The 11,674-nt window shown below is 40.4% G+C and overlaps 1 protein-coding gene across 1 annotated transcript in view; it reads left to right on the plus strand.

Moving 5' to 3' along the window:
* The window catches only part of SMARCA5 (SWI/SNF related, matrix associated, actin dependent regulator of chromatin, subfamily a, member 5), a 145,023-nt gene extending 136,684 nt beyond the window's left edge, over positions 1 to 8,339 (plus strand). The window contains exons 21-24 of the mRNA XM_063920413.1: positions 3,709 to 3,827; positions 6,508 to 6,720; positions 7,122 to 7,232; positions 7,674 to 8,339. Of these exons, the coding sequence (XP_063776483.1) occupies positions 3,709 to 3,827; positions 6,508 to 6,720; positions 7,122 to 7,232; positions 7,674 to 7,739 (509 nt within the window). The 3' untranslated portion in view covers positions 7,740 to 8,339. The remainder of the gene's footprint in view (positions 1 to 3,708; positions 3,828 to 6,507; positions 6,721 to 7,121; positions 7,233 to 7,673) is intronic.
* The last annotated feature ends 3,335 nt before the right edge of the window (positions 8,340 to 11,674 follow it).

The following is an 11,674-nucleotide window of genomic DNA, read 5'->3' on the forward strand; positions in this document are numbered from 1 at the left end:
ATTTTTGTCTGGTTTCCTTGGTCAGGTTCTATCTCATCTCCTCCGGCTTTGCTAAACGTTAACTGAGGTGATCTGGTGGTAGGCTGGAGATGGGAGGGGTTAGAGGGGGGGAGGAGTTAGTTTTGATAGGTTCTGTGCCAAACTCCCATCCACACTCTCTAACCCACAAGTAACAGCGCAGCGTCCCCCAGATGGAATCAGAGAGAGAGATTTTACGGTAAGTAGCAAAAATCCCTATTTTATGTTGCAGCCTTATTCCAAAATGGAATAAATAAATAAAAATTCCCTTCAAAATTCTACACACAATACCCCATAATGACAACGTGAAAAGTTTTTTGATATTTTTGCAAATTTATTCAAAATAAACTAAAATCAATAAGTATTCACAGCCTTTGCTCAATACTTTGTTGATGTAACTTTGGCAGCAATTACAGCCTGGAGTCTTTTTGAATATGATGCCACAAGCTTGGCACACCTATCTTTGGGCATTTTCGCCCATTCCTCTTTGCAGCACCTCTCAAGTTCTATCAGTTTGGATGGGAAGAGTCGCTACACAGCCATTTTCAGATCTCTCCAGAGATGTTCAATTGGATTCAAGTCTGGGCTCTGGCTGGGCCACTCAAATACATTCACAGAGTTGTCCTAAAGCCACTCCTTTGATATCTTGGCTGTGTGCTTAGGGTTGTTGTCCTGCTGAAAGATGAACGGTCGTACCAGTCTGAGGTCAAGAGCGCTCTAGAGCAGGTTTTCATCCAGGATGTGTCTGTACATTGCTGCATTCATCTTTTCCTCTATCCGGACTAGTCTCCCAGTTCCTGCCACTGAAAAACATCCCCACAGCATGATGCTGCCACCACCATGCATCACTGTAGGGAAGGTATTGACCTGGTGAAGAGTGGTGCCTGGTTTCCTCCAAACATGACGCCTGACATTCACGCCAAAGAGTTCAATCTTTGTCTCATCAGACCAGAGAATTTTGTTTCTCATGGTCTGAGAGTCCTTCAGGTGCATTTTGGCAAACTCCAGATGGGCTGCCATGTGCTTTTTACTAAGTAGTGGCTTCCGTCTGGCCACTCTACCATACAAGCCTGTTTGGTGGATTGCTGCAGAGATGGTTGTCCTTCTGGAAGGTTCTCCTCTCCCCACAGAGGAATGCTCTAGCTCTGACAGTGACCATCAGGTTCTTGGTCACCTCTGTGATTAGGGCCCTTCTCCCCCGATCACTCAGTTTAGACGGCCGGCCAGCTCTAGGAAGAGTCCATTTGGTTCCGAACTTCTTCCACTTATGGATAATGGACGCCACTGTGCTCATTGGGACCTTCAAAGCAGAAGATAAATATTTATTTATTTTTTGTAACCTTCCCCAGATTTGTGCCTTCGAGACTATCCTGTCTCGGAGGTCTATAGACAATTCCTTTGACTTCACGCTTGATTTGTGCTCAGGCATGCACTGTCAAGTGTGGGACCTTATATAGACAGGTGTGTGTGCCTTTCCAAATCATGCCTGATCAACTTCATTTACCACAGGTGGACTCCAGTTAATCTGTAAAAATATCTTAAGGATGATCAGTGGAAACAGGATGCACCTGAGCTCAATTTTGAGCTTAATGGCAAAGGCTATGAATATTTGTATGTACATGTGATTTCTTCGTTTTTAATTTTTAATAAATTTGCACAAATCTCACGTTGTCATGGGGTATTGTGTGTAGAATTTTGAGGGGGAAAATTGATTTATTCCATTTGGGAATAAGGCTGTAACATAACAATGTGGAAAAAGTGAAGGGATGTGAATACTTTCCGGATGCACTGTACAGTGACAGTATGCGAGGCCTAGCGGGTATGAGGCTATTAATTTAGGCACAAGGCTCTAGGTCAACCACTACTATATAAAGTCGCGAGTCGTGAACCTACCAGTGGTTTTTCAATAAAAATAATTTTACTTTATAAAAAGTTATACAAAAAAACATGCATAAACAGTTTATATAATAATAAAATATAACAATAAAACATATATGCATCTCTACTTTCTCAAGTTTATCCAGTTCATGATCATAGCAGACTTGTGACACGTTAAAGGAAACTGTTTCAGCTGTTTTCATAAAATGACAGTCACTATTATAACAATTGTGTGAATGTCCAAAGACTTAGGTGTCTATTCATGAAGCAGTGAAAACTGTGGAGAAATGAGCCAGTGGTGAAGAACCAATCAGCATTGAAGTAACATTTATAATTTGCATACTATAAAATCATACGTAGCAGCTGATTGGTTGCCATTGGCAACTTCTCCACTGGCTCACTTCTCCGCTCTTTTCACTGCTTCATGAATAGACCCCTTAGTAACTTGTATCAATAGCTTTCCGGCTGGGTGGTTGGGATGAAGAATGTGAGAAATCAAGTCTGCTGTAATGTCACTTTTTGTGTAGCCAGCTGTATTGCATACTCACAGCACCAATTTGCAGTACCGCTTTGTCCGCCGGATAAACTTGAGAAAGTAGATACATTAATGTATTGTTATATTGTATTATTGTATAAACTGTTTATAACAATTTTTTTTGAAATAACACATGCATAAAGTATAGTTATTTTTATTGAAAAACCACTGGCAGGTTTAAATCTCGTATTTTTAAAATCTATCCATCGCTCTGTGCGACCCTTTATATAGTGGTGGTTGATATTTGAATTAGAACTCGTACAGAAGAGTTCTTATGGATTGCTACAGGAATTTTAGTTAGATATTTTTTTCTAATCGCCCTATGCAAATCCCTTGCTGGCCCCTTGAGGGTTTCTTTGTATTTGTTTACAAGGCTCTATGTACTTCTGTGCAGGGTATTTCTATGTAGTGCTGCATACTCATTTTTATTTATTTTATGTTTTAGTCATGCTATGGACAATCTTTCTGAGCTATGTGTGTTATATAATGTGAATGCTAAGGTACATGTGATTGATGAAGTAAACCTATTATTTTGTTTGCAGACTATAGTAGTTTGAGCTGAGGAAGGCCAAAGACGCTAGCTTGTCTATACTAATATTTGAAGAAAAAAAATTACATCACTTTGGGGGTCACTGGGACCATTGGATGTAGGGGTGATGGCAGAATCGGGTACTGATGTTCTGCCCCTAACCCTGGGAGAGCTTCAGTTATTTTTAAAACTGCTGAGTACAGAAGAAAGATAGAAATGTAAATGAGGAAAGGGAGAACAGCAACAGGCCAGTGTACTTCAGCACTAGACAAGTCCATGTCCTCTTTCTGGTCTCTTCTCATTTACATTTTAACCTTTCTTATGTATTGGGACCGAGTTAGACACATACCTGGTACACTCTTGGCTTGGGGATGTAGAGGAGCAAGAGCTCAGACTTAATAATTAGGTGCCTCTGCTCCTACATGCACCTCTATACCCTATGGCTCCAGTGTTCCAAACAGATGTCTAGAAAAGGATTTAACATATGTACAAAAACGAGTTTTCAGACTGGATCTTAAAAGGAAAGCAGCAAATAATGCATATACAGTTGTTATCAGTTTGTCTCGCGCATCCTCAAATGTTTATATTGTAGTTAAACTGGGCTCTGTCTTATAGAAGGAAAGCAATCTGTCTTCTAGAAATATATTGCTGTAAGATTTAAAGCGTCTCTAAGCATAAATATTACTACACTTTTTTTTTTTTTTCCTGTAATGTATGTATTGTGATCCAAACTAATGATTTTGTTCAGCTGTCTTTTGGGAAAGATGCAATGAGCTACAAGACATTGAGAAAATCATGGCTCAGATAGAAAGGGGAGAAGCAAGGATACAGAGAAGAATTAGCATAAAGAAAGCTCTGGATACAAAGGTAATGTTGGTGTCCTAGTGCTTGATTGAAATTGCAGACCTTATGCGTACTATGTTTAGTAAGGGGATTTTGCTTTGTGTTGATATAGATATATATATATATATCTCTCTCAATACCTTTAATTCGCGCTGTACTATAAATGGGGCAGCACCTCGTGAAAAATCTCCCTGCTAGTGGGAGACAGACAAAGATATAGAATACAAGTATTCAGAGGGCGCACAGATCCAGTAATGTCATTAAAAATTAAAATCCAACCAGCATAACCAGAATGACAAAAAGATTATTTTTAATAAAAGTTAAAATTTGTAGTATACGTTGTTCCATAAGCACAATACACATTTATGCAGAAACAGTGTATATTAAATATATTTTTCATAAAACCCAACGCGTTTCGTCCGTTATGGACTTCATCAGGGGTACAAGTCGTAGCTGGTGGGGTGAATGGAGGAGAGAGAGAGAAAAGAGCAAATGAGATACATCAAATGGTGTCATATTTTCATCAACCAGTTCATTTAACAGATTCGTTTAACAATATGTATAACAGATCCAAAGGAGTGGAAAAAACACCTCATAATACAGACTTGATAAATATAGGAAGCACGTCTTTACAATAAGGAAGCGCGTCTTTACAATAAAGGTAACTAGTTGTTGAGGAGAGAGGGATATTCTCTGATATCTTCTTAATTATACAGTTATGGTGGTATAGTAAGAAAACCACTTACTGGAATAATGCTTTAGGAAATTTCCCACAGGATAATCTCACTGTGAAGAGTATTATAACGTGGTATGTATTTCTGGTGGAGAGATTGTATTTATTAAATTCAATAAACTAATTCGAACTATATACCGGCTAAAGAGTTAATTAGTCACTTACATAAAAGATAATTGTCGGGGGTCTTCTTGTCAGATATTCCTTATTAGTGACTCCTGGTAGATGTTTTCTATAGAACACAGATTTAAACTATTACAGGTTGAGTATCCCATATCCAAATATCCGAAATACGGAATATTCCGAAATACAGACTTTTTTGAGTGAAAGAGAGATAGTGAAACCTTTGTTTTTTGATCGCTCAATGTACACAAACTTTGTTTAATACACAAAGTTATTAAAAGTATTGTATTAAATGACCTTCAGGCTGTATGTATAAGTAACATAAATGAATTGTGTGAATGTACACACACTTTGTTTAATGCACAAAGTTATAAAAAATATTGGCTAAAATTACCTTCAGGCTGTGTGTATAAGGTGTATATGTAACATAAATGCATTCTGTGCTTAGATTTAGGTCCCAACACCATGATATCTCATTATGGTATGCAATTATTCCAAAATACGGAAAAATCCCATATCCAAAATACCTCTGGTCCCAAGCATTTTGGATAAGGGATACTCAACTTGTAGTAGAAATTTATTGCAACCTAATTTAGCCTTTATTGAGGTGTATTTTAATACTCACATTTAGTTATAGGACAAAACCGATTATACTGTGTCCTCCATGGTTAGTAAAGTGCCACAAAGAATCTAAATAGATTGAATGGTGTTCATGGTGATAATTGAACAACATGGCTATAATTAGATTATAAAATAAACTAATGAATCTACTCACTTTAAGGTAAAACCAATGACACCAAACAGGTTGTCCAGGGGGATAAATAAATAAATCCCCAACTGAAATAGTTAGAGATATTCACATCACACTCAATAAAGTGAGATAATTAATTCAATTAGGGCCATAAAGTTCTACTCACAATGAAAGATTCTGGATATGTGTCAGCCTCCTCTCCTGGATATCAAGTGAACTGGAGAGGCTATATCTGGCCTATTTATACCTATATGCGAGTTACCTCACTTCCTATACCTTGATGATTGGTTAATTTAACAGGCTTAAATGAATACATGTCCGAATCGCAATAAAGGGAATAGATCCTTGTTCTGAGCTCAACATGGACTTTTACTCAAAGGGAGTCTCAAATGGTAACTTTAAAGTGTTCGTATGACAGCCTGAATCACTGACTTCCGCCCTGCGTTCCACCTGAATCGTGGTGGAACGCACGGATGTCCGCCCAGTGTACACTTCCTGTAAAGATAGTAAATGTGCCAATCCTGATTATAATACTCTTCACAGTGAGATTATCCTGTGGGAAATTTCCTAAAGCATTATTCCAGTAAGTGGTTATCTTACTATACCACCATAACTGTATAATTAAGAAGATATCAGAGAATATCCCTCTCTCCTCAACATCTAGTTACCTTTATTGTAAAGACGTGCTTCCTTATATATATATATATATATATATATATATATATATATATATATATATATATATATATATATATATATAGTTTGATACTGATGGAAACCATCTTTTAAACCTAGTGCTAGCAAAGCAGAACAAATATTTTAAATATAGTAAAACAATTTCGATTCCATCAGTGTGTATTCTGTTATTAGTACCAGCGCACAAATATATCTTATGTATCACACAGGACACAGTCCAGAACATCCAGGAAATGTATTTGGCTTTTGATCTTGTGTACCCTTCCATGTTTGGCAAATATAGCCTGTAAACTGCATGAGGGCAGAGACTGAGGTCTCTGTAAAGTGATGCATAAAATGCTGTCACTACATAAAGGTTAATAATGCAAGTCTGTGCAAATAATTTGCTGTGTTTCTTCTAGATTGGCCGATACAAGGCACCTTTTCATCAGTTGAGGATTTCTTATGGCACAAACAAGGGAAAAAATTACACAGAGGAGGAGGATCGCTTTCTTATCTGTATGCTGCACAAACTTGGTTTTGACAAGGAAAATGTCTATGATGAGCTTAGGCAATGCATCCGGAACTCGCCTCAGTTTAGATTTGATTGGTTTCTTAAATCAAGAACTGCAATGGTGAGTAAATTTTGGTGCTTTTACAGTAATTCATGTGCTTGGAAGATGCTTGCGTTTTGTGGAAAAACTACCATTACAGTTTAAAGGATTATTCACCCCTTGCCTTATGATGACCTCCAATTTTCTACCTCTCAGTCAGCTTATTACTGTATCTGTTTCCGAAGAAACTGGCGATCTGGCGACATACTTAATATGTAAACACTTGCTTCTATAAACATTGGGTTAATAGTGAAGGGAAGCAATCAAAAAGGAAAGTACAGGAGAAACTACTTTTTAGTCAGATTAAATGCTTTTTGTGTACAATAACATTTGTGTACTTGTAGTGCATTTAGACAAATATTTAAGTGGTCAAAGTTGAAAGGGCAACGTATTCTGAAAACGTGTGTGTTGCATCACTTCAGGAACTGCAGAGAAGATGTAATACTTTAATAACCTTAATTGAGAGGGAGAATCTTGAACTGGAAGAAAAGGAAAAAGCTGAGAAAAAGAAACGTGGACCAAGATCATCCTCGGTGAGTTTGGCTTCTAATATTTTCATCATTCTATATTGATGGGGCTAAGGAAAAAATGATTACTAGATATATATATATATGTATATACTAGATATGTTCCAACCACACTGCATGTGTGTCATGCTTCTATTGCCAGAATATTTAGGTTGTTGGAAGGTAAGTGGTCATGGGTTAGATTGTTACTGCGTTTATGTTCAAAAGGGTACATTTAAGGATTTTGAAAGTTGTTGGAGACGAGTGAAGTTTTGAGGTTTGCTGAATTTCTATAGTGCACGGAATCGGTGTGTATGTAATGAATTACTATGTTGTGTCAGAATAACATGGGGATAGATGTCAGTGTTTAGACGGTGGGATAGTTGCCCTTTAGGTAACCAAATAAATCTTAACAGTAGTCTGTTCCTCACGCAAAATCCTAACCTTTACTGTAACCTTTTATTGCAGGCTCAGAAACGGAAAATGGATGGAGCACCTGATGGTAGAGGAAGAAGAAAGAAACTTAAGCTTTGAAAAATATATCTTGTAATCACTAAGTTTCAGAAGTAGTTCTTTACTTTACGGGTCTTCATAAGATGTACTGTACACTGATCAGCTATTATGTCATTCAAAGACATTGGGTTCATCTGTTTATTGAACTAGAAGCATAGTACTTATTGTAGATCTCCTTTTTTAAATGACAGCTGTGCTGGACATTTTTTTTTACATTTAACATTTGGAGTAAAAAAAATAGGCTTCGTTAAATAATGTGCTATTGTTAATGTGTTTATTTTTTTCCTTTCTCTACTCTTGAAAAGTAGACTGTATAAATACCTGTAAACAACTATTTTTGTATAGTCGTTTCGATTTACATGCACAATACATAGTTATCGTATGATTAATTCATACATATTTGCGTCAGTCTTTATTTTTTTTGAAAATCGACTTATCCCTAATTGGATACCATGAAAATAACCATCAGTCATTAATCGTGATATCCAGGCATTTTGATAATCTGAAACGGTATCAGGGCTAAAAGGATACCGCCCTAAATATTTTAAAGTTTATAGGTAATGTGAAGAGAGGAAATAATTGTAAAGCACCGTAGGCCAGAGTAAACCAACAAAATGTTAAGTTTTGCAGGCAAATGATTAATGCAATGAATATTTACTGGAACAGTTTGGTGGGTGTTTTTTGTTTTGATGTTCAACTTGCTCAACTTTATTCCGAAAATGCCTTCTGGTTCATGGTGCACACAGACAATACTGTTCTAGCTTCACAAAATACCTGGCAAAATCTGGGAAACCCATATTAAAAAAAATCCTCCTTGACCAGTCATTGCTGGTTTTTCAGGATCTTTCTCTTGGAGTCAAAGGAGATACCTGGCGCCAACATGGTATAGCTGGTTGCTATTTTGATTCATTGAATAGCCTCATATGACCGTGGGGATACATATGATATCCAGGAAAACGGGATGCCGGCTGTCACTATGCAGACAGCCTGTCTGCTGGAATCCCGGCTGCGAGTGCGCTCACCACATATCAGACCCGGTGGCTTGCTTTGCTCGCCACATGTTCTATTCCCACTCGGTGGCGTGGACTCGCCAACAGAGTGAGAATACCGGGTGGATGTCAGGATTCCGTATGTCTGTAAAATGCTGGCTGTGTTTTTTTGTTCCTACAGTATTAACCTCAATAACATTGATTTTCAGTCTATTCTGAACCCCTCACACCTTACAATATTGTTTTTAGGCCAAAAGGTTGCACAGTGTTATCTGGATGACTAAGCTAATGGGCCCTACACACTGGCAGATAACACTGAACAATATTAACGTTCTCGTTCATTAATGAACGAGAACTCGTTCATATCGTTCAGTGTGTAGGCACCAACGATGCGCGGCCCCGTGCTAGTTCATCGTTGGTGCCTCGTCGCTTATGCATGCAGGCCAGTATGGACAATCTTGTCCATATTAGCATTAACTGCTATGGAGCCGGGTGACTGTGGGAGTGAAGAAACGTCACTCCCCTCCCCTCATCACCTCTCCCTGCCGCGGGGTTGCCCATCGGCCGTCTGGCACCTAGGCGGAACATCGCAGAGTGTGTAGGGCCCTTAAGCGACGCAAGTGTGCGGCACAAACACTTTGCCCATCTAGGAGTGGCACTGCAGTGGCAGACAGGATGGCAGTTTTAAGAACTAGGCCCCAAAGAGCGCACAATCCAAAGAAAAAAAAGTTGCAAGATGGAATTGTCCTTGGGACCTCCAACCCACCCTTATTTTGTATAAACAGGACATGCAAACTTTAACAAACCAATCATTTCAGTGACCGGGTCTGCCACACGACTGTCGCTGAAATGATTGGTTTGTTTGGGCCCCCACCAAAAAAGAAGCAGTTAATCTCTCCTTGCACAAACTGGCTCTACAGAGGCAAGATTTCATCCTCATCCGACGATTCCTCGCCCCTTTCAGTTTTTACATCCTCATCCTCAGAGTATTAATTTGTCCCCACTGGAATCCACCGTCACAGGTCCCTGTGTACTCTCTGGAGGCAATTGCTGGTAAAGGAATTTATAATTCATTATGATGAACATCATCTTCACCACATTTTGTGGAAGTAACCGCCTATGGCGATCGCTGGCAAGGTTACCAGCTGCCCTAAACACTTTTGGAGTACACACTTGAGGGGAAGGGGGGGGCACTTAGGTGAAATAAAGACAGTTTGTGCGAGGGTCTCCAAATTGCCTCTTTCCTACCAGTGTACATACGGACTATCTGACATGCTTACTTGGATGCTGTCACTGATATAATCCTCCACCATTCTTTCAATGGTGACAGCATTATATGCAGTGACAGTAGACATGTCAGTAATTGTTGGCAGCTCCTTCAGTCCGGACCAGATGTCAACACTTGCTCCTGACTGCCCTGCATCACTGCCAGCAGGTTGGCTAAGAAATTTTATTTTCTCTGATGTCCTAGTGGATGCTGGGTACTCCGTAAGGACCATGGGGAATAGACGGGCTCCGCAGGAGACTGGGCACTCTAAAAGAAAGATTAGGTACTATCTGGTGTGCACTGGCTCCTCCCTCTATGCTCCTCCTCCAGACCTCAGTTAGAATCTGTGCCCGGCCAGAGCTGGGTGCTCCTAGTGGGCTCTCCTGAGCTTGCTAGAAAAGAAAGTGTTAGGTTTTTTATTTTCAGTGAGCTTCTGCTGGCAACAGACTCACTGCTACGTGGGACTGAGGGGAGAGAAGCAAGCCTACTTGCTTGCAGCTAGCTTGTGCTTAGGCTACTGGACACCATTAGCTCCAGAGGGTTCGAACACAGGGCCTGACCTTGATCGTCCGTTCCCGGAGCTGCGCCGCCGTCCCCCTTGCAGAGACAGAAGATGAACGACGAAATCGGCGGCAGAAGACTCCTGTCTTCATTAAGGTAGCACACAGCACCGCAGCTGTGCGCCATTGCTCCCAGCACACTTACACACTCCGGTCACTGTAGGGTGCAGGGCGCTGGGGGGGGGGGGGGGGGGGTGCCCTGGGCAGCAATTATAATACCTTTTGGCACTAAAAATACACATATACAGTCTGGCACTGTATATGTGTAAAAACCCCTGCCATTAATTTACACAACGCGGGACAGAAGCCCGCCACTGAGGGGGCGGGGCCTTCTTCCTCAGCACACCAGCGCCATTTCCCCTTCACAGCTCCGCTGGAAGCAGCTCCCCAGGCTCTCCCCTGCAGTATCCAGGTACAAGAAGGGTAAAAAAGAGAGGGGGGGGCACAAATTTAGGCGCAAATAAGATAAATAAGCAGCTATTTGGTAAATCACTTATTATATGTGTAAATCCCTGTGTTATATAGCACTGTGGTGTGTGCTGGCATACTCTCTCTGTCTCCCCAAAGGACTTTGTGGGGTCCTGTCCTCAGTCTGAGCATTCCCTGTGTGTGTCGGTACGGCTGTGTCGACCAGTTTGATGAGGGTTACGTGGAGGCGGAGCAGGGGCAGATAAGTGTGTTGTCGGGGCCGACACCTGATTGGATGGATATGTGGAAGGTCTTAACCGACAGTGTCAACTCCTTATATAAAAGGTTCGATGACGCAGCAGCCTTGGGACAGCCGGGGTATCAGCCCGCGCCTGCCCAGGCGACTCAGAAGCTGTCAGGGGCTCATAAACGCCCTCTGGCTCAGATGGTGGACACATATGTCGACACGGAGTCTGACTCCAGTGTAGACGAAGATGAGACAAATGTACAGTCTAAAAAGGCCATCCGATGCATGATTACTGCAATGAAAGATGTACTACACATTTCTGAGGTTAACCCGGTTACTACCAAGAGGGTTTAGATGTTTGGGGAGAAAAAGCAGCCAGTGACTTTTCCCTCATCTGATGAATTAAATGAATTGTGTGAAGAAGCGTGGAGTTCCCCTGATAAGAAACTAGTGATTTCTAAGAGGTTACTTATGGCGTACCCTTT

The sequence above is a fragment of the Pseudophryne corroboree genome, chromosome 1, assembly GCF_028390025.1.
Source record: "Pseudophryne corroboree isolate aPseCor3 chromosome 1, aPseCor3.hap2, whole genome shotgun sequence".
In the NCBI taxonomy this organism is placed as follows: Eukaryota; Metazoa; Chordata; class Amphibia; order Anura; family Myobatrachidae; genus Pseudophryne; species Pseudophryne corroboree.